Source organism: Anomaloglossus baeobatrachus, chromosome 3 (genome assembly GCF_048569485.1).
Source record: "Anomaloglossus baeobatrachus isolate aAnoBae1 chromosome 3, aAnoBae1.hap1, whole genome shotgun sequence".
Lineage (NCBI taxonomy): Eukaryota > Metazoa > Chordata > Amphibia > Anura > Aromobatidae > Anomaloglossus > Anomaloglossus baeobatrachus.
In genome coordinates, this window is record NC_134355.1 from 219627983 (window position 1) to 219652190 (window position 24208).

General features: G+C 44.9%; 1 protein-coding gene across 9 annotated transcripts in view; it reads right to left on the bottom strand.

The window, feature by feature from the left end:
* CEP170 (centrosomal protein 170) overlaps positions 1–24208 on the bottom strand; it is a 974470-nt gene that overhangs the window by 516417 nt on the left and 433845 nt on the right. For all 9 annotated transcript variants that reach the window (XM_075339727.1, XM_075339731.1, XM_075339735.1 and 6 more), the window contains one exon: positions 11073–12797. In XM_075339727.1, coding sequence (XP_075195842.1) covers positions 11073–12797 — 1725 coding nt within the window. The remainder of the gene's footprint in view (positions 1–11072; positions 12798–24208) is intronic.

The following is a 24208-nucleotide window of genomic DNA, read 5'->3' on the forward strand; positions in this document are numbered from 1 at the left end:
TGGCAGTTAAAAAAGTGGAGAGGTTGCTGGTGTATACCAGGCAACAATACTATGAGAAGGGTAACAAGGCTCACTCCATTCTTGCAGCACAGCTTAGAGACTGCACTGCACAAACCTCTCCTTTGACTGTTAAAGATGTGGAGAGTCATTTGACTTATGACCCCCAAAAACATGCAGACGCCTTTAGAGAGTATTATGTTAGATTGTATTCATGTCAGGTTTCCAGGTTTTCCAGTTCTCTTTTGAATGAGCTTGCCCTCAGTTAACATGGAGTTTAAGGTTCTGTTGCCCTACTTCCTGTCCAGCTGCTTAAAAGGCCGCCTCTCAGCCCAGTCCAGTGCCTGAGTATACTGCTTGCTGTGTGCTCCTGCTTTGCTGCTGCTAATCCTGATTGCCTCTGGATCCTCCTAAAGACTACCGACCGACTCTGGACCATACCCGGTTTCTTCAAAGCTGTGCCCGGATTCCGTCTGCCATCTTCGGTCAGCACTCTGCCTGGTTCTCTCCGGTTCGTAACCACTCTGGACAATCATCCCGTACGGACACTCCTGGACTTTACCGCTTGCCCCTTGTGTCCCGGCTGCTGCGCATTTAGGCCTTCCGGGGTGATTGCCGGACAGTCCCTGTATAGGGGTTCGCTCTGGTGGTCTCCCTGGGGGAGTCCGGTGCGTGGCCCCGGGAATTCCCTCCGCTCCGATTCGGGAAGGTATTACATGTGTTATTGTGTTACTGTGTTTGTTCTGTTGTGTATCTACCGTGGTTACATGTTATAAAACATCTTGTACCCAGAACTCGTCTCTGATTGTCATTGCCCTACGCTATCGAAATCCTCAGAACATATAATAAGTATTACATTATACTCAGGCCATAAGAGGATTTCGCTGGGGCAATGACTGAGACACGAGTAGATCAGCTGTTCTCCATGATTAACTCTCTGCAGCAGGAGATGGAGGCGGTGCAGAATAAACTTAGAGATGTGGAGGCACAGCTGGGCCATGATCACCAGGTACTGGGTCCGGCTATACAGGATTTGCAAGTCAGAGTGGAGGCTCAGGAAGCCGTCCCCACTACGTCCGTATCAGCTGCCGGTATGCCTAGGTTACCCCCATTCCGTTTCAATGGTGATCGTAGTCAGTTTCGTGGATTTGTTAACCAATGTATACTGTTTTTCGATGTACATGCTGATTATTACCGTTCTGACCGGTCAAAGGTGTTATGTATCATCATGTTATTAACCTCACGAGCACTGGCTTGGGCTAATCCTATGATAGAGAATCGGGACATCCGTTTAAATCACCTGGATGACTTTCTTAACGCAATGGCGCAAATGTTTGATGATCCGAATCGCCGTGCTACCGCTGAATCGGCTCTCCTTTCCTTACGTCAGGGAAAGCGTTCTGTCGTTGAATACGCCACTGAGTTCAAGAGGTTAGTGGTAGACACCGACTGGGGAAACAATGCATTATTGTCTGTTTTCAGAAAAGTTTTGTCCGGTACCATCAAGGACGAGTTAGCCCGTTCCGAATCTCCAGGGGATTTTGAACTGTTTCTCCAGCACTGTGTGCGCATTGATACCCGTTTGACGGAACGTAGACAGGAAAAATGGGCAGCTGTAAACCGTGTAAACAATATTGCGTTTCCTTCCAGAGAACCCGCTCTCAGGACGCCACGGGAGGCCGAGGACGTTCCTATGCAAGTGGACTCTCTGCAAAAACGAGAGACCAACGAACGTCGTGAACACCGGCTCCGTGAGCGTTTGTGTTTCTATTGCGGTCAATCGGACCATTTCTTGATCGACTGCCCGAAACGTCCGAATCGCCCAAATAAGGTATTGGCAGCCATGGCAGAGTGTGACAACACGGACGCAGAGTCCGATATCTCTGAGGCAAGTGGACACTTGGATGCGGTATTTCCCTTGACTGTAATGTCTACCTCACCGAAGGACTCAGAAGGGAAATATACCCATTGTTCACTCCCCATTCAGATCCGGTGGGAGGGACAACTAATTCCTACCTCTGCAATGATAGACTCTGGGGCAGGGGGAAATTTCATGGACTCTTCTTTTGCCAGGAAACACGGTATCCGGACTCAGCAAAGATCCTCACCGGTTACCATGGAGACGGTAGACGGATCTCCGTTAATCTCTGGACCAGTCGATCGGGAAACCGTACCGCTAGAATGCGTCATGAAGCCAGGTCAGCAGGAGACCCTTGTTTTCATGCTAATTTCATCTCCTCATTTTCCGATTATTTTAGGTATTCCGTGGCTACGGTCTACAAATCCGGTCATCGATTGGGAAACTAAGGAAATATCCTTCCCACCGCAGAATATTCCGACCATTAGTCCAACTGTTCCAGTTCCAGTACCACCAAATACGGAGAGCACTGTACAGGTACCTGTTTTACCCCCGGTTTACCGTGACTTCGCTGATATATGCGACAAAAGAAAAGCCGACCGACTTCCCCCGCATAGACCGTATGATTGCCCCATAGACTTACTCCCAGGGGCGGAGATTCCGTTTGGTCATGTCTACCCGTTGGCGGCACCTGAGCTAGGAGCGCTAAAAGAGTACATTGATGAAAGCCTAGCCAAGGGATTTATTCGTCCGTCTACCTCACCCGCAGGGGCACCCATCTTTTTCGTGAAAAAGAAGGAGGGGACTCTGAGACCCTGTATTGACTACCGGGAACTGAATAAAATAACCATCCGGAACCGGTATCCGTTACCGTTGATTCCTGAGCTATTGGAGAGGGTCCAACAGGCAAAAATATTCACCAAATTGGACCTCCGTGGGGCATATAATCTGCTTCGTATACGTCCCGGAGACGAGTGGAAGACCGCGTTCCGATGTCGGTACGGACATTTTGAGTACCTAGTGATGCCTTTTGGACTTTGTAACGCTCCCGCGGCATTTCAACATCTAGTTAACGATATTTTTAGGGATATCATGGACCAATTCATGGTGATCTATCTGGACGATATCCTAATCTTTTCTGATTCTCTACAGGAACACCAGGAGCACGTCAAGACCGTACTTACCCGTCTGAGGGAAAACCACCTGTACATTAAGCTGGAGAAATGCGAGTTCCACTGCTCACAAATACAATTCTTAGGTTATGTCATCTCTCCTCAGGGACTAAACATGGAATCTAGCAAGATACAAGCCATTCTGGACTGGCCGGAACCGGGAAACATCAAGGAGGTACAACGCTTTGTCGGTTTTGCCAACTTTTACCGACGCTTTATCCGTAACTTTTCAGAGATTGTCCGTCCCATCACTCTGTTAACCAAGAAAGGACAGAAGTTTGTGTGGTCCGCCCAGGCCCAGGAAGCATTCCATCGTCTCAAGGTATGTTTTACCTCAGCGCCAATATTAGTCCATCCGAATCCCGCACTTCCCTTTATCGTGGAGGTCGACGCTTCCGACTATGCATTAGGGGCCATTCTTTCTCAAAGGACCGGGGACAAGAGTCTCTTGCATCCGTGTGCCTTCTTTTCCCGCCGGTTGTCCCCTGCAGAAAGGAACTACGACATTGCGGACAAGGAATTATTGGCGATTATTTCCGCTTTCAAGGAATGGAGACACCACTTACAGGGAGCCGCGCAGCAAGTGATAGTACTCACGGATCATCGTAATCTGGAATTTCTTAAGTCTGCCAGGTGCCTGTCTCCACGGCAAGCCCGTTGGAGCCTATTCCTTAACCAGTTCAATTTTGTCGTTACATACCGTCCATGTTCACGTAATGGGAAAGCCGATGCCTTGTCCCGAATCCACGCCGTGGACTCCGTGCCTGGAACCCCGTCTCAGACCGTGTTATCGGATGCCAATTTCGTTGGAGTACTCCAGGACCAGGACTTGTGGAAGGACATCAAGCTGGCCTATGATGGTGACGTATTTCTTGCTGCCCCCCCCGAATGATGTAACTCTTGTTCTTCGGAATGGTGTGTGGTTGAGAGAGCGACGCATTTATGTCCCGGAGGCCGTAAGACTTCGGGTTCTCAAGTTGGTCCATGACTCCGTGTTGGCTGGTCATAGGGGGGTACAGAAGACGCAAGAATTTCTGAGCCGTTTTTTCTGGTGGCCTACTTGTTTAAAGGATGTGAAGGACTATGTCCACTCATGTGTGGTTTGTGCCCGGTGCAAGGTCCCTCGTGTGGCTCCTACGGGACTCCTCCAACCGTTACCCGTGCCATCTCGCCCTTGGGGGTCTATCTCCATGGATTTTATTGTGGAGTTGCCAGTCTCATGCGGACACAATACCATTTTAGTGGTGGTAGATCGATTGACTAAAGCTGCTCACTTCATTCCGTGTACCGGTCTTCCCTCAGCCGCAGAGACAGTGGATTTGGTTATCCAGAATGTATTCCGATTGCATGGGGTACCAGACGAGATCATCTCTGACCGGGGCGTGCAGTTCACGTCTAGATTCTGGAAGGGGTTTTGTACGGCACTCCAGATTGATGTCTGTTTGTCTTCTGCATACCATCCTCAGACGAATGGGCAAACCGAACGGACGAATCAAACCCTGGAACAATACCTTCGATGTTATGTCAGCCATCTCCAAGACGATTGGTTGAAGATGCTTCCGTTGGCGGAGTTCTCATATAACAACACTCAGAGCAGCTCCACTAAGGTAACGCCCTTTTTCGCTAACTTGGGTTACCATCCGAATGTTTTGCCTAGGTCACCGGTTGCGGTTTCGGTGCCAGCGGTGGAGGACAGATTGACAGAGCTACGACAAAATCTGGAGGTTCTGAAGGACACTGTGGCTACGGCCCAGGAGCGTTACAAGAGATCGGCCGACACTCACCGGAAACCGGCACCCATGTACAAGGTATGGGACTCTGTATGGTTGTCCACCAAAAACCTGAGATTGGGTGTTCCTTCGCAGAAGCTGGGACAAAAATTCATCGGTCCATTTAAGATCACCGGGATCGTGAGCCCTGTGGCCTGTCGGCTACGGTTGCCGCACCATCTAAAGGTACACCCGGTCTTTCATGTGTCTCTCCTCAAACCTGTCTCCCCTAATACGTTTCGTGGTCGTGTTGTGCCTCCTCCTCCGCCTGTGATGGTCGACGGCGAGGAGCAGTTCGTGGTTGAGGACATTATTGACTCCCGGCTCCATCGTCGTCGGCTTCAATATCTGGTACGTTGGCAGGGGTACGCCCCCGAGGACGATTCCTGGGAACCGGTGGGTAACATTCGGGCACCCCGGAAGATCGCTCAGTTTCATCGACGGTTCCCGGACAAGCCGGGCCCTGATCCGTCCTGAGGCCGTCTCTGGGGGGGGGAGTAATGTCAGGTTTCCAGGTTTTCCAGTTCTCTTTTGAATGAGCTTGCCCTCAGTTAACATGGAGTTTAAGGTTCTGTTGCCCTACTTCCTGTCCAGCTGCTTAAAAGGCCGCCTCTCAGCCCAGTCCAGTGCCTGAGTATACTGCTTGCTGTGTGCTCCTGCTTTGCTGCTGCTAATCCTGATTGCCTCTGGATCCTCCTAAAGACTACCGACCGACTCTGGACCATACCCGGTTTCTTCAAAGCTGTGCCCGGATTCCGTCTGCCATCTTCGGTCAGCACTCTGCCTGGTTCTCTCCGGTTCGTAACCACTCTGGACAATCATCCCGTACGGACACTCCTGGACTTTACCGCTTGCCCCTTGTGTCCCGGCTGCTGCGCATTTAGGCCTTCCGGGGTGATTGCCGGACAGTCCCTGTATAGGGGTTCGCTCTGGTGGTCTCCCTGGGGGAGTCCGGTGCGTGGCCCCGGGAATTCCCTCCGCTCCGATTCGGGAAGGTATTACATGTATTACATGTGTTATTGTGTTACTGTGTTTGTTCTGTTGTGTATCTACCGTGGTTACATGTTATAAAACATCTTGTACCCAGAACTCGTCTCTGATTGTCATTGCCCTACGCTATCGAAATCCTCAGAACATATAATAAGTATTACAATTCACTTCGATCTACTTTACAAATTGACGCAGGGAAGAGGGACCTCCGACTCAACGAATACCTTGCAGCTCGCTCCTTTCCAACACTACGCACAGAAACTCTAGACACTTAATGCCCCGATTACTGCTGAAGTAATCATAATAATAATCTTAATAATAATAATGATCATAATAATAATCATAATAATAATAATGTGTCTACAGCAATCAAAGAGCTCCCGCATGGAAAAGCACCCGGCCCAGATTTTTTTAAGTACCTATACTATAAAACCTTTCAGAGCACACTTGAACCTCATATGCTGTCTCTCTTTAACTCATTTTTGAATGGCATGCCAATCCCCCCTCGATGCTGTGCTCATATATAACGGTAATATCGAAAAAGGGAAAAGAACCTGCTGATTGTGCGAGTTATCGCCCGATAACACTGCTCAATGCGGACTTTAAAATATTTATGAGAATACGCGCTACTAGAATCTCAATGATTCTCCCATATTTTATACATGGGGACCAAGTGGGGTTCATTCTTAATAGACAGGCGGGAGACAACACTAGGTAGACAATAAACCTCATTGATGCCCTAAATCAAAACAAGGGAGAAGGACTTTTTTCGATGCAGAAAAGGCCTTTGATAAGCTAGGGTGGCCTTTTTTTATTTGCTATCCTTAAGAGATTTGGTATCGAGGAACCTTTCCAGCAGGTGATTTGTGCTTTATATACGTAGAAAGAAGAAATGACACTTCCTAGCAGGGATATCAAGAGAAATAGGGGTGCTCTTCAGGTTCCAAAGCCGTACAATGTAATTAAAACAAGGCACTCCCGAACTTGAAAGTGATGCAAGTTTATTTAATGTGCATGAAAAAACCTTTCCGGTCCACTATGGACCTTCCTCAGTTGCACATTAGTGGAGTGGACTGGAGGCATAGGATGGCATGAGGCGCGGTATCCACCGCTGCATGGGGGCTGCCATGTGCAAGTGAGGAAGGTCCGTAGTGGACCGAAAACTTTTTTTCATGTACATTAAATAAACTTGCATCACTTTCAAGTTCGGGAGTGCCTTGTTTAATTACATTGTGCTTTATATACAGGCCCCGAGGCAATAGTGAAACTTCCCCATGCCTCATCATCACCCTTCCCCATATGTAACAGATCTAGACAGAGTTGTCCCCTCTCCCCTTCTATTAGTTGTAATGTGCTTTGAGCCATTGGCAGCGCAAATACGGAAGAGTCCAGACGTGCAAGGGTTCCAGATCAAGGGCCATGAATATAAATTGTCGCTTTTTGCAGATGATGTCCTCCTAACAATTCATAACGCCCTGATATCCCTACCTAATCTCTATTCCATTTTGACTGAGAACAAAAATCTGTCCGGATACAAAATTAACGCCTGAAAAACTGAAGCCCTGCCATTAAATTTGAAGCCTACAAGCCACATTTAAATATGTATGGAAAAAAAGACCGTTTAAAGTACCTAGGGATATACATAACACGTACATATGATTCCCTCTATGCCCACAACTTCTCGTCCTTTTTTGAGGAACTAAAATAGACATTGTCCAGGTGGGATAAGCTACGCCTGTCCTTCTTTAGAAGAGTGGCCTCTTAAGATGATGATGATCCTTCCAAAGTTCCTGTATCTATTGGAGACGCTCCCTGTGGCGATCCAAAGGTCAGTGATAAGGCAGTTCTAGATACCGCTGGGCGATTTCATCTGGGCATATAAACTCTATTGAATTGCTTGGTCGGTATTGGTGAATCCCAGGAAAATGGGTGGCCTGGCTTTTCCGGGCATGTGGATGTAATACATAGCCACCCATCTAAGATATATTCCAGAATGGACTAGCCTAGTCATAAAAAGTAAATGGATGGATGTGGAGAAGGTTTGGTTGGCCCCCACCCACCCCAACACTCTCGTATGGCTGACCTTTGCAAACCCTCTAGATATAGATAGCTCTTTTAGGACCTATGGCATTCACCAGACATTATTATTTATTATTATAGCGCCATCAATTCCATGGAGCTTTACATGTGAAAGGGGTATACATAATAGGGACAAGTACAATAATCATAAACAATACAAGACACAGAAAGGTACAAGAAGATAGAGGTCCCTGCTCGCGAAGGCTCACAGTCTACAAGGGATAGGTGAGGATACAGTAGCTTAAGGTAGAGCTGATTATGCGGCACTGTATCAGACTGAGGGTTACGGCAGGTTGTAGGCTTGTCGGAAGAGGTGGTTCTTCAGGTTCCTTTTGAAGCTTGTCAAGGTAGGCGAGAGTCTGATATGCTGAAGCAAAGCATTCCCGAGTATGGGGGAGGCACGGGAGAAATCTTGGATGCGATGGTGGGAAGAAGAGATGAGAGGGGAGTAGAGAAGGAGATCTTGTGAGGATCGAAGGTTACGTGCAGGTAAGTATCGGGAGACTAGGTCAGAGATGTAGGGAGGAGACAGGTTGTGGATGGCTTTGTAGGTCATGGTTAGGGTTTTGAACTGGAGTCGTTGGGCAATGGGAAGCCAGTGAAGGGATTGGCAGAGAGGAGAGGTCGGGGAGTAGCGGGGGGACAGGTGGATTTGCCGGGCAGCATAGTTTAGAATAGATTGTAGGGGTGCGAGACTGTTAGAAGGGAGGCCACAGAGCAGGAGGTTGCAATAATCCAGGCGGGAGATAATAGGAGCATGTACTAGGGTTTTTGCATATATGGAGGACGGCCATAAAAATTTTCCAGCTCACTTCAGACAAACCTTCATTAGCGCCGTTTTTATTCACTTCAGCTTACCAGGTAGTTCCTCCAGTCAAATAACAGCTCCATAGCTATGGGCACACCTCTTTCGTTTTGTGGATATAATTAATCCTCTTACTAATACAATTCTACCCTTTTCCGCTCAATGGGAGAGGTCGGAATCCTGATGGGGGTTTTCTATACAAGTGCACAGATATGCCACTTGGCCATATCCACGGTAAAATCAACTACTTTCTCTAAGTCTACCCCATTTGAGAATCTCTGAAGGCAGGGTACATCAACAAGGGGACTAATCTCACATATATATGATATACTTACATCACATACTGAGGTCCAACATCCTTACGTGGCAAAATGGGAGACGTATCTGGGAAGGGATATACAAAGACCAGTGTGGCAGACTATATGGAGAGAGTGGCAAAAATTTCTCTTTGTACCTTGCAAAAAGAGAATCAATATAAAATTTTGATGCATTGGTACTATACTCCGGAGGTTATAGAGAGGCTCTTCCCTAATTCATTGGACTAAAGTTGGCAGTGTATGAAGGAGAAGGGATCTCTCCCTCATATTTTCTGGGACTGTAAAGTTCTCTTCCCTTTCGGAGTGTAGTTGGGAGAGCTAGCCCAAAGGGTTTGGTGGCATAGGGTTACTTTGGACCCATTTACTTATCTTCTTAGTGTCCCAGCTTCGGGGATCTCAAAAGACTCAGCCAGACTGCTCCTACACATATGGACTTTGGCGAAATGCCTAGCCTCATCATGAAAAAAAGACTTTCTCTCCCACGCTCCAGAAACTAGAGTTAAGGATTTGGGAGACGAGACAAGACGAATGGAATATCGTACAGCATGCATCAACAATCAACTGGACAAGTTTCAAAGGATATGGACAGCCTGATATCTATATGTTGGCGACTGCTAATTGGACATCGATATGGAGCATTTGTGTATTTGGTTGCTCTATACGGATATACGGATGCCTCGTGCATAACTTGTGTCAGTCTAACTCCCCACACAATCCCCCCCGCCTAATATTTCCCTATGTTTCTCCCTTATAATAATAATTAATAATAATAATTAATAATAATAATTGTATTCATCTATAAAGCGCTAATAATTCCACAACGCTTTCCTTCTTGATGTCTTGTCTATTCTTACTGAAGTTTCTTGAGGATGCTGTTTTAATCCTGCTGATATGAAAAACTGTTTAAAAACTCAACATTTTAAAAAAAAAAAATAAAAAAAAAATTGGCCTGGTCATTAAGGTCAAAATTGGCTTCAACCTTGACAGGGGGGGAAAAAAAGGCCGCATGCGGTTCCTTTTGTTTTGACTTACAGCCAAGATAAAGCACACAGCTGGGGGCTGCAGCAGTATGCTTTATCTGTGCTGGCTATCATAATACGGGGGGGCCCTATGACAGCTTTGTTTTTTCTTTTGTTTTTTTTATTTTATTCATTTTTACACCAATCTACAGTAACCTGCAGACAGGTCTATGATTGAAAGCAGTCACACACGCTGTCACGCAGGTTGGGGAGGCGTGTCTGACTTTAAACAATCAGATGCTGGGACTGCCAGTGGGAGAGGGAAGCAGTGGATATTTATTAAGCTAATGAGGGGCTCTAGAAGTAGAATGAGAGACCAGGATGTAGTTACATCCACGTCAGAGACTTGGTAAATATAATGCACCTGCTCCAATCCCCCTTATCCATTCTTGCACCATTTTTAAGAGACAGATTCTGATCTCCACAGACTTATGTGGGGACCGGCATCCAGCCAGATATTTGGGATCAATTCCAGGCTGGAGCCATGGATTTTTTTTTTAAACCTGGTTAGACCCGTCGATTCCGGGTATCTGCAAGTCATCCCATCACTACAAATTAGCTATTTGTAATGACAGTTTGCTGAAACTCAGCGTTCTTTGTGCATTATTTCTGATGTTTTCATAGTTGCGATAAAAAAATTAAATAAAAGATAAATATTGTTACACATAGCTACGTAAGTCTGAAAAAGACGTGACTATATATAACAAAAGTAGGGGCAAAGTCAAACAGTTTTTGCCACTTACACGAAATTTCCTAGACTATGAACACTGGCACTATTATATTCAAAGTTCAAGCCAACCTCACTGGTTTGTGCCACAAGTGTGCTCCACTAAGAAAGAAGTCCACACTGTATTTTACAACTAATATTGCAAAACATTAGCAACACTCGTCAATATATTTTGCCTACATCAGTTTTACTTCGCACACACATTCTGATGGCTTTACAAAAGAGAGTGTGATGTGAAAAGGTTGTAGAGCATGTTTCAGCACTTCTCTCTTCACTCCGATTCAAGGACTGAATTTACAATAGTTCAATTAAATTAATACAAAATATTGAAATCGTTACCTGAGGAGGAGCTTGGAGTTGGTAGGGGTGTCTTTGTTTTAGCATCTGTTAAACGAGAAATGCTGTTAGCTCTGGCTCTTGGGGAGCTTTTTCCATCAGTAGGAGTCATTTTAGGACTGCTCCTGCTTGCATATTCTGCAGTTCGAGAAGATCCAGAACTTCTTGATATTGTTGCTTCAGAGTCACTGCGTGCAGACAGGGAACCTAGTCTTGCTCTACGTGGCTGTGCGAGCAAATCAATCCTTGATAGCGCTTTTTTACCTGCAGGTTGTTTTGATGTTGAACTTGTTGTTGAAACTTCAGAGGCAACAGAAGCCCGATCAGTATCTCCTAGTTCTGTATCTGACGTTTCACCTAAACGTGATTTACGCAACAGAGAAGTCCTTGTTGGGCGAGGTCTTGGAAGTGTAACTGACTTGCTAGCAGAAACAGCTTTTGATATGGCAAATTTGTCATCAGAAGGAGCAAACTGAGATTTGGAAGGAGACTTTCCAGAATAATTCTCTTGGTCAGATGACAAAATATCTGAAACAGCTGAACAATGTAAACTAGAAGTCTGATCATCATCTGTTAGATCAAGAGATGGTTGGCGATTTCTGCCACTTGGTCGCAGTACTTTATGAATTTCAGCTCCACAGCCAAACTCTTTCACATGTGTCTTAGTTTTTCTTTCAGTTTTTTCTCGGTTCCCAGTTGTTGGACTATTTGAGTTTGAAGGAGGCACTATGGAGTATTTCTCTTTCTGTACACTACTGAGACTTTTTCGTTTTTGGGAACACTTTTTATTTGAATCCCCAACAATTATGCTAATTGTGCTTGCAGTATCAACATCCGATTCAGGCGATATGGAATTTTCTTGGGTATAGCTTGGTGTTTTTGGCTCGTCATCAGGTTTGCTTTCATCTCGAAGTCTGGCCTCAAGAAAAGCCATAACTGCTTCTGTATCTTTCAAAAGCAGAGTTGTGTCCAAGCTAGAGTCCGTGTCCACAGAATCACTTCTTTCTCTTATATTGTTGGCAGATGAAAAGACGGGTGATCCAGTAGGTTGTTTACTGATATGTGGTATAAGTTCTATTGGAACATTTGAACTAGGTTTATCAATGGTGAAGCTGCCTTGTCTAACTAGCGGTTTTATGGATTCTTTTCTCTCAGTTTCAACACTTTTAACACTATCATAGTTTGATATAACTTCACATTTCTGATTTCCTTTTTTCGGAGACACTTCTAAACATTTCTGTGGTTTACCAACAGTCTGAATTATGAGTTCACCTTTGCTGACTGGAATAGTTGGCGGCCTATTGTATAATTTTGCAGACGTTAACTGATCTTTGTTCTGTTCCAGTGTTTTGTAATTAACCGGCTTTTTTACTGGGTGTGCATATATAGTAGCTTCATTCTTTGAAGCCTCCAGCAATAGTTGGGAATAATGTGAGATGATACCAGTTTTCTCATAAGAACTGCTATCTAGTTTTCCTGTTTCCATTCTTCCATTAGAAAAAGAAAGTTTTTCTTTCTTGCCTACATGAACAGGGGACTCTTTCTCCTGTAATTCAGTATCTTGTTTTTCTCCAATTTCTGTCCTAAGGCCAGACTTACTGGTAGAAGTCTGTAAATGTCTTTCTTCTTTAGGAAGCTTTGGTAAAGTTCTTCTTTTACGATCATTTTGGACAAAAGGCATGGATTCACTACTTTTAAATGTCACTCCACACTCCCTTATATCAGAATCTACAAAAAGGAAAAAAAAAAAATAAAAAAAAATCAACAATTTATCTTTTATAACTTGATTACAGAGTAAAAGGTTATTAAAAAAAATTCCAATTCCTTTTTACTGGTTAAGACTATGTGCACACGCGGCGTTTTATGCTGCCTTTTTGCGCGTTTTTTGGGTACAGTTTTGGTTTCAAAACTGCATGAATTTCCTTCCCCAGCAAAGTCTATGAGATTTCATTTTTGCTGTTTGCACATTGTAGTTTTTTTTTGCTGCGTCTTTGTGGTGATCATAAAAATACAACATGTGAATTCTTTTTGCGTTTTACACTGTTTTTCACCCATTGAATGCATTGGACAAAAACGCAGCAAAACCGCATAAAAAAACACGCAAAAATGTATGCATTTTTTGATGCATTTTTCCTGTGGGTGCGTTTTTGTGTATTTTTTTGGGGCCAAAAACGCTGCCTGTTTGTGGTCAGCAAAAAACACAGTGTGCGCACATAGCCTAAAACCTACAGGTTTACTATAAAAGTATTTAACATGTATAACCTCTTTGAAGTTTTGCTAATAACACCCTTTACGTTCTCCACAGATCCAATACATTTCCGACTGATTTAAGTGACCTGTATGGCAATGCATCTACTGTGTTTCCATGAAAATCAGACCAGCGCCCAAAATTATTATTTTGGCCTTTTTGAAGTATGCTTAAAATATAAGCCTTACTCAAAAAAAAACAAAAACATCCCACAAACAAGTGTGGTTCATTATATTAATAGTATTCTGAAATACTCTAGTTCAGTGTAGCACCGAATTACTACCCAAGCCACGTTGCGTCCTCCCCTGCCTGTTTTCACTTATGCTGCCGTCTTCTCCCCCGAGCCTGTACAGGCCACACAGGCTCCCTGGGAATACGCTTAGGGCGAGCGCACACCGACCCTGCTTTTAAAGGACCAGGACTCCATTTCCCAGAAATGTATTTAAGGCACCCTCCCACAAGGGGAGGTGCCCGCGCAATGCTCCTAGTTAGTCTATAAGTCTGCTAGATAGTTGTCAAGTCCCGTTATCCCTGTGTCCCATCACCTGTACATGTGCCTGCTTTCCCATACCTGTTCGTACCTGCCTGCCTGTTTGCCCTAGTCATCCTGCCTGTACCTGCCTGCTACTGTGCTAATACCAGAGTCCAATATCTGTCCTGGGGTTCAACTGCCACAGTCCTGGCAGTGGTATCTGGCATCCACCTTGCTGCAGGCACTTATGTAAGCCCCTCCAACTAAAGGGTACGTTCACCGCTGTAACAACACCGACAGTGAGCATTACATGTAGCCTTTTCAGGAGATTATATATATATATATAATATATATATATATATATATATACACACACATTCTCCATCCCTCCCTATCAGTCTCCATCCCTCCCTACTCGTCTCTGTCTCCCTCCCAGTCTCTGTCTCCCTCTGTCTCTCTCCCTCCCAGTCTGTCTCCGTCTCCCTCTGTCTGTCCCCCTCCCTCCCTACCTGTCCCCCTCCCTTTGTCCCTGTCCCCCTCCCTCCGTACTTGTCCCCCTCTGTCTCTCCATGTGTCTGTCTGTCTCTTTTTGTCTTTTTCTGTCTGTCTGTCTTTCTCCCTCCCTGTTCCTGTCACTTTCTGTTTGGCTCGGTCTCCCTCCCTCCCTGTCTGTTTGTCCCTGTCTGTCTGTCTGTCTATCTGTCTCTGTCTGTCTGTCTCTGTTTGTCTCCCTCCTTTGGCGGACATAGACACATAAATACACTCAGCTTTTGTATAATAAATATATATTTTTATTGCTGTATGTTGCCCCGTTGTGTTGCTGTAAACCCCGAAAAATTAATAGTTGTGTGTGTGTGTGGTCGGTGGCTCTCTTCACCTGAGCATGACAGCTGTATAGAAAACATGCTGTCAGGCTTGGCTCGGGAGAGTAACTGGCCACAATGAGGATTGCGATGTCATTGTCGGTCGAGGAATACAGCAGAATGATTCACTGACGCCGGCACAGAGGGTGGGCAATGGAAGGGGTGAATATTCATTTTGTATTAACAGCAAGCTCATGACTATATTTTTTCCAGGGCTTACAGCAACACAATGAGGCAACAACCAATAATTAAAAAAATAACGTATTCACCAAAATTAAGCCCAAGAGCATATTTCAGAGCTAAACAATAAGACTGTGTCTTATTTTCAGAAAAACATGGTAATTCCATGTAGGTATGTATTAATTAACAAAAACTCTGTGTGCAGCCACAAAGGTATTTTTTATACTGCTAAAAACTCAATTAGAACTGTAAGGCCGGGGCCACACGGGGCACTAGTGCGATGCTTGCATGACACTCGGCTCGCGCTGGCAGCACAGCAGGAGCCGAGTGTCATGCTAGTATCCCTGCGTCTGAGGTCCGACTGTGCGAGCGGACCTCAGCTGCGGGGGGCGGGCGGGCATGTAGGAGGGGAGGGAGGGATTTCTCTCCCTCTCTCCTCCGTAGCCGGCTATTGCGATTCTCGCTCTGCACGCGTGGTACACCGGTGTACCGTGAGTGCTGCGATTGTTTTCTCGGTCCGATTAGGAATGAGAAAATAATCGCTCATGTGCGCTGACACACAGGCTGGAATTAGTCCGAGTGGAATGTGATGTTTTATCGCATTCCACTCGCACCGATTTTCTCACCATGTGGCTTAGGCCTAACTCTATTTAGCAAATTCATAAACTTAAAGTATTGCATGACTAATACTTTTTTTTTTTCTTCAAAATCCTTCCCGATCCAGTACGCTCTACATTAGGTCTCCATGTATACTAGCTAAAGAGCTGAGCCCGAACTACACAAAACACAGCTGGCATCTCTCTGTAAGGGCAGTGACCAGAACTTTCTCTAATCGCTGCTGCTTAACTATTGATGAGGACAAGGATATGTTTACCACGTATAGAAATCAGTCAGAATTTAATCCAGAAAAGTGAACTGATTTTTTTTCTCACTTGTCATTTAAGTGCAATCTGTTTTTCTTTCTACAGTAACTTTTAATAATTTGCAAGATCATTTATGTTACAGAACTGTAAAAACTGGATATACAGTGGCATCTGATTTTTTTTTTTACCTCTCACCTATATACTTGAAAGAGCAAGTGTCATCCAATTTACAGAAGACACTATGGCATGCTGCGATTATTTTCACATACAGATTTCGTCAGTGAAAACAAAACCAAAAAACATTCATGAGCTACACCCATGGCCGGCTTTAGCTATGTGCAACTGGTGCGGTTGCACACGGCACCGGCCGGCAGACAGCAGATGGTGCGCCCTAGGGAGACAGCAGTTCACTTTTACGTGCTACTCCTGCGGTGCCCAGGCTCTGGCAGGGGGCACTCTCCTCTCTTCTGTGTCATGTCTGCTCCAGTATGCACCACAGAGATGGGGGAGGGGCGCCTGCTCTGCTCCACTCCGGCACATAAACTGATGAAAATAGCTACTGAACTACTGGAGGTTGGTAAGGAGAAAGGTGCCTACTGTATGTATGTGAGTATAATGTGCTGTGTGTTATATGTCATGTGCCATCTGTATGTGTTATGTATAAGATGTGTGTGTCCTGCATAGTGTGCAATATCTAGCTGTCTGTCTATATTTTCTATCTATCCATCCAATATCTATTATCTATCCATCAAAAAATAGGAACAGCATACAAAAAAATATTATAAAGGGTGCAAAGCTACCAACAAACCTTAATCCAACTGGTAATAATATGTAGAATAGAAAATTAGAAGCAGCACTAGAAAAATCCAGTGGAAAAAAATTGACTTTATTGACCCATATGGCATAGCGACATTTCGGCTGTGACCAGCCTTTATCAAACCTGGCTGCTCACAACCGAAATGATGCTATCTATACAGCCATCCATCCTATCTATTATCTACCTATCATCTATCTATGCATCCATACTATCTATTATGTATCTGTTTTCTATCTGTCTTTCTATACAGCTCCATCCTATTATCTATCTTTCTTTTCAATGTTTTCTTTAAAGTTTTCATATTAACAAACAGCCTACTAGGGCACAGTGCATAATACAACATTATTTAACGCAAACAACAGAATCAAGAGTACAGGTAGCAATTACAGCAGTGTTCTCTACTAACATTGGTTAAATTAACACAACCTGGCCAATATAGAATGGAACTATAATCAAGTGATCTATGAACAGTAAAAAGAGAAGAGAGTTTACCTGCAGTCTAAGATAAATTAAAGGGCATAGGAGACAATATTGAGAATATGCGTTTATAATAACAAAGAAGGCAGGGGTAGACGCAAGAGAAAAGGAAAGGGGGGGGATGTGGGGGTTAGGTTGTGGGGATTAGGCTCAGGCAGCTCAAAATAAAAAGTAAGTATGCAACAGTTTTGTTTTTGTTTTTTTTTTTAATTTGTCTCTGTTTACTGGTCAGCGGGTCAGTCACTTGTTGTGGACATTGATGCTATTTCAGAGATAAACACTGTTGATGTTCTGTAAGCTATCCAATGGCTCCAAATTTTCCAGAATGAAGTCAGATTGTGTTGTGTAAGGAGGGCCAATTCCTTGGTACGATACAGGAGGTCGATTTTACTTTCTTGGATGGGATAGTGGTTACGAGCCAGTGAGTTGGAATAAGGAGTTTTCCCGTGGCCACAACAAAAGCAGACAGCCTAGATAAGGGTTTATTAGCTGGCCAAATGGGGAGGTTGAGCAGGGCCTCTTCTGGGGCTAACTGGACTTGAGAGCTTGTAAGGTACGAAATGAGTGATGAAATATCAAGGAAAAAGACGCAAAGAGATGGGCAAGTCCACCATATGTGAAAATAACTCCCTACTTCAATTCAGCACCTCCAGCACATAGAAGAGGAGGATGGGTGCCATTGGTGTGATTGAAATGGAGTAGTGTACCAGCGGAAGACCACTTTGCATGAGTTTTCTTGGAACCTAATGCAGTGTGCGGGACCATGTGAGGTCATATATGAGGTTAATTTGAGAGTCTGAGAATGTGGTGACCAGTTGTTTCTCCCAGCAGGTCACGAAAGCCCTTCTCTCCGGAGTATTTTGGGTGAGCAACAAATTGTAAATTTGCGAGAGGACCTTCCTGTGGGGGTTTAGCTGGGAACACATGGCCAAGTACTTCGTGGATGATCTAATCAGGTTGCCACTTGATTGAGATTGAAGGATGACATTTTTATCCTGTTATAATGTAGGAAGGATACATTTACAAGGGTGGGAAGTTCTCTCATTTCTTGATAGATCATTAATGAGCCTTCTCTTAGCAAATTGTCAACAGCTATATCTAGATTAGGACATTGGCTTGTATGGCTTGTGTTAGGGTTCAAAGGACGTATTTCCAATATGTCCAGGATACAAGTCAGAGGGAATCATCAGGTTATCTATCCATACATCCATCCTATCTATCATTTATTAGCTATTACCTATTATCCATCTGTCTATAGATCCATTCTATCTATATATTCATTCTATTTATCTATATCAATATCCATCCTAATATCTATCCATCCATCCTTCGTATTTCTTATCAGTCTAGCTATGTAAAAAATAAATATCTGTCTATATATCCATCCTATTATTTATCTGTGTATATATCCATCCTATTTATTATCTATCTATACATCCTATCTGTCTATTTATTCAATCTAGAAGTCTGTGTGATATCTAGTTATCATCGCTCCAGCATTGGTCTGGCACACAGACATCGGTCAATGGCCCGGTGGGTCTCTAAGGAGGCTTCTACTGTGTATAAGTGGCTGTGTGGTGGCTCCTGCTGTGCACAGAAGGCTGTGTGGGGGCTCCTGCTGTGCATAGGAGGCTGTGTGGGGCTCCTGCAAGTATTTGCATATAGTTGTAGTGTGGCCCATAGAGATAACTCCTCTTGTGGATCCCACACACCCCAGTGTGACCCTGTATTTATCCTTCTAGTATAAATCTATGTATGTGTCATGTATATGGTGTAATTTAAGCAGCGGCACAATGACTGGGTCTGTGAGCGATGGGGTCCATTGCTATTTCCTCTTATGCATGGTTGACCACCACTGAGGAGCAAATGGCCACTGACTCCCTGTTCTTCACTTGCTCTATGGCTGTGGACCACTGATAGACGTAATGACATCAGGGGTGCCTGAGACGTGATGCCAGTGTAATCTGCAGCTGTGGTCAGAGGTATATTACACCCCTACATATGACCTGCACCTGTCACATATAGTAAATAATGTGTACACTACCGTTCAAACGTTTGGGGTCACTTAGATATTTCCTTATTTTTGAAAGAAAAGCACATTTTTTATCAATGAAGCTAACATTAAATTAAACAGAAATACACTCTATTAATTGTTAATGTGGTAAATTACTATTCTGGCTGCAAACGTCTGTTTTTTAATGCAATATCTACATCGGTGTATAGAGGCCCATTTCCAAATACCACCACTCCAGTGTTCTAATGGTACATTGTGTTTGCTAACTGTGTTAGAAGGATAATGGATGTTTAGAAATCCCTTAAAAACCCTTATTCAAGTATTTTAGCACAGCTGAAAACAGTTTTTCTGAATAGAGAAGCTATAAGACTAACCTTCCTTTGAGCTAGTTGAGAATCTGAAGCATTACATTTGTTGGTTCCTTTAAACTCTCAAAATGGCCAGAAAAAGAGAACTTTCATGTGAAACTCGATAGTCTATCCTTGTTCTTAGAAATGAAGGATATTCCATGTGAGATATTGCCAAGAAACTGAAGATTTCCTACAACGCTGTGTACTACACAGAGGAGAGCACAAACAGGCTCTAACCAGAGTGGAAAGAGAAGTGGGAGGCCCCACTGCACAACTGAGCAACAAGACAAGTACATTAGAGTTTCTAATTTTAGAAATCGACACCTCTCAGGTCCTCAACTGGCAGTTTCATTAAATAGTACCCGCAAAACGCCAGTGTCAACGTCTACAGTAACGAGGCGACTCCGGGATGCTGGCCTTCAGGGCAGAGTGGCAAAGAAAAAGTCATATCTGAGACTGGCTAATAAAAGGAAAATATTAATATGGGCAAAAGAACACAGATATTGGACAGTGGAAGATTGGAAAAAAGTGTTATGGACAGACGAATCGAAGTTTGAGGTGTTTGGATCACACAGAAGAACATTTGTGAAACGCAGAACAACTGAAAAGATGCTGGAAGAGTGCCTGACGCCATCTGTCAAGCATGGTGGAGGTAATGTGATGGTCTGGGGTTGCTTTGGTGCTGGTAAAGTGGGAGATTTGTACAAGGTAAAAGGGATTTTAAATAACAAAGGCTATCACTCCATTTTTCAACGCCATGCCATAGCCTGTGGACAGCGCTTGATTGGAGCCAATTTCATCCTACAACAGGACAATGACCCAAAGCACACCTCCAAATTATGCATGAACTATTTAGGGAAGAAGCAGGCAGCTGGTATTCTTTCAGTAATGGAGTGGCCAGCCCAGTCACCAGATCAAAACCCTAATGAGCTGTTGTGGGAGCAGCTTGACCGTATAGTATGCAAAAAGTGCCCATCAAGCCAATTCAACTTGTGGGAGAGGCTTCAGAAAGCATGGGGTGAAATATCTCCAGATTGCCTCATCAAATTAACAGCTAGAATGCCAAAGGTCTGCAAAGCTGAAATTGCTGCAAAGGGAGCATTCTTTGACGAAAGCAAAGTTTGAAGGAGAAAATTATTATTTCAAGTAAAAATCATTATTTCTAACCTAGTCAATGTCTGGACTATATTTTCTATTTATTATGCAACTCATTTGATAAATAAAAGTATGATTTTTCATGGAAGAAAAAAAATTGGGTGACCCCAACTTTTGAACGGTAGTGTATGTGCGTATTATATTGGTGTAATTTACATGTTTGAAAATTTTGAATATTGACCTCCAAAATCCTAACGGTGTGTAATATGCGCTCTGTTAGGATTTCACTTGCTGATTCGAGCGGTCGTCATGTGATGGCTTACAAGTGATTTGCAGGCAGGTGGTCTTCTGCTGAATGACGTTTCCTCAACTGAAAATTAGAACAATGAGAGAAGCAGGAGGAGACGTCATTCGGCAGATGACCATCCATCTGCAAATGGCTTGTGAGCGATCACATGACCACTGAAGTCTGCAAGTGAAATCCTAACAGAACTTTTTAATCATCTTGGGGATTCAGCCGGTCAATGTGCATTATGTCAAACATAGGGGAGACACCAGTTAGGGGTACTTTGCACGCTGTAACATCGCTAGCCAATGATAGTGATGCCGAGCGCGATAGTACCCGCCCCCGTCGCACATGCGATAACTTGTGATAGCTGCCATAGCGAACATTATCGCTACAGCAGCTTCATACGCACTTACCTGCCCTGTCACACAGCAGGCGGCCAATAGAAGCGGAGGGGCGGAGATGAGCAGGACGTAAACATCTCGCCCACCTCTTTCCTTCCGCATAGCTGCTGGACGCAGGTAAGGAAATGTTCCTCGCTCCTGCGACTTCATACACAGCGATGTGTGCTGCCGCAGGAACGAGAAACAACCTGTCGCTGCAGCGAAATTATGGAAATGACCGACACTACTCAGATCACCGATTTTCGATGCTTTTGTGATCATTTATCAGTGCATCTAGGCTTTACACGTTGCAATGTCGTTATTGGCGCCGGATGTGCGTCTCTTTCGATTTGACCCCGACTATATCGCAGTAGCGATGTCGCAACGTGCAAAGTACCCCTTAGTATAAGGCAGCAGTGCAGGGAGAAGCCGTCAGGGCTGGCCTCCTGGGCTCATCTTCCTGGTTGCATTGTTCCCGGACAGAAACGCGGCAGCATCAGAGTAAAACATACACGACTGCTATAATGAAGCCGATGTCTGATTCCTTCCATCTGGGGGTTGTGCAGGAGGAATCAGCTGTCAGGTTTATCTTCTAGCAATACAACATTGGGGCCTCATACTTTACATGGCGTCACTGCTGTCTGCACATAACATGCAATGGTTTAGTGTAGGTTTGAAAGCCATTCTAGCAATGTAATACATTGTCAGCAGCTGAGGTGTTTGATGAGGTTCTGTAGCGGCTGAGTTGTGCATGATGAGATTCTGCAGCAGCTGGGTTGTGTATAATGAGGTTCTGCAAGAGCTGAGGTATGTATTATGATGTTCTGCAGAATATCTCATGTTTCGCTGTGGATTTGTCTTACAAATTTTCTAACAAAAGTATTTGCAGCAATGCCAACTGGTGTGAGCCCAGACTGGTTAATAAAGGAGTTATGGTATATATGAAGTATATACATATACATGAAGTTCTTCCATATACAGCGCCCCCCATCCTTTTTGTGTGTATATGGCACTGCACTTCAGTCTGTTCAGGTAGAGGCAGCGACACAGGGTGCCCCCCCCCATCCTCATGTCATGTTGTACTGCACCTCAGTGTGCTCAGGTCAGTGGAGCTGAGGCAGAATCCCACATAACCCCAGGACACCTGATTATGCAAAAAGCAGAGATCTTTTTCTAATTTCTTGTGCATTGTCTGGTATTCTCATCCTGTACATTTATCCTCAGGATTTGTATAATAGATGCTCATCCCACTAATCGGGCCATGACTTGCACCGCTCATAGCCCAGTGATGGCAGAACTCCCATCCAAGTGTATAGGAATTTCTATCATGTCTCCACAAAGAGCATCCAGATACATGTGCACCGAATTGGTAAGATCTGCATGTACCAACCCAGAGGCGTATCTAGGGGGGGCTGGCGGGGCATTTGCCCCGGGCGCAACTGTGAGGGGGGCGCTGTCGGGCTGCCTGATGCAGCGCTGTGAAAGTCTCCCCGGGCGCTGAGGTTGCGGCTCTGCAGTGCAAGCCGCCATTCTCTGAGAGCGGCTGTCACACTGGCAGCTGCTCTCATAGAAGCTGCAGCGCGCGGCTCCCACTGCTCAATTGTCCTTGTATCTGTCAGACGCGAGGACAATTGGAGCCGTGACGCTGGCGCTGACTTCCGAGTCAGAGCGACGGCTGTCATATGATTAGGTCAGCTGATCACACCGCTGACCCGGAAGTCAGGGCCGCAGCGCAGAGGCGTCAGAGAGTGCTGATAAGTGCTCCAGTGTGGAGCTGGAGCTATGATTTATATTGCCTGGTGGTAGTCTTAGGGCTTCCCTCAACCAGTAGTTGCAATGCAGGCACACTTGATTGTATATGGGATGCATATATAGAGTATTTAGAGTTCCCTAGGGGACAGAGTCCAGTCTTCATCTTGGATTGTATGTTTTCCCAGAATTATTGAATATGTGCCACGTTTGAACCATGCAGGAAACAGTATTGTGTATGTTTGTTTTTAAATGAGAGTGTTGTTTCACCCCATGTATAATAAAATTTATATTATTCGCACTAATCAAGGTCCATGCCAAGTTATTATTTATTATCCTGAAGCCTGGTGCCTTTTGTATCAATTGTATGGGGAGAGGGAAGATGCGGAGTTATGAATGGGGAGAGGGAAGATGCGGAGTTATGTATGGGGAGAGGGAAGATGCGAAGTTCTGTATGGGGAGAGGGAAGATGCGGAGTTATGTATGGGGAGAGGGAAGATGCGGAGTTATGTATGGGGAGAGGGAGGATGCGGGGTAATGTATGGGGAGAGGGAGGATGCGGGGTGATGTATGGGGAGAGGGAGGGTGAGGGGTGATGTATGGGGAGAGGGAGGATGCGGGGTAATGTATGGGGAGAGGGAGGATGCGGGGTGATGTATGGGGAGAGGGAGGGTGGGGGGTGATGTATGGGGAGAAAGAGGGTGAGAGGTGATGTATGGGGAGAGGGAGGGTGGGGATGATGTATGAGGAGAGGGAGGGTGAGAGGTGATGTATGGGGAGAGGGAGGGGTGAGGGAGGGGTATACAGACATGGTATGGGGAGCAAATGGGAAAGAAAAGACACAATAAAGAGTGACATGGTATGAGAAGCAAGTGAGCAGGATGGGGAGTGAGGTGGAAAACTATATGGACACGCAGGAGGTAGTGAGGAAGACAGTAAGGGATGAGAAAAATGTGAGGGGGCACAGAATAGAGACTAGGTAGTAACGGGACGTGGTATGGAGAGGGGGCAGAATTGGAGGACAGTGTGAGGCCATAACGAGGAGAGGGTGGGATGAGAGGGCACAGTATAAAGACTGGGCAGTATAGGGTGATACAGTGAGAGGACAGTGTGAAGAGTAGTGTGGAAAGGAGAGGGAGTGTGGAGGGCATGTACCATAAGAGGGACAGTGTGGGTCATATTTTGTGCAGAGAATACAGTCAGGGGCCATTATTTATTCTGGGGCACAGTGTAGGGCAGATAATTTTAAATAGAAGTATTATAGTCATTCTGCTACTTTTAGGGGCATCATGTCGGAATGAGCTTCAGAAGACCGGAGACAATGGAAATCTACAGGGATGAG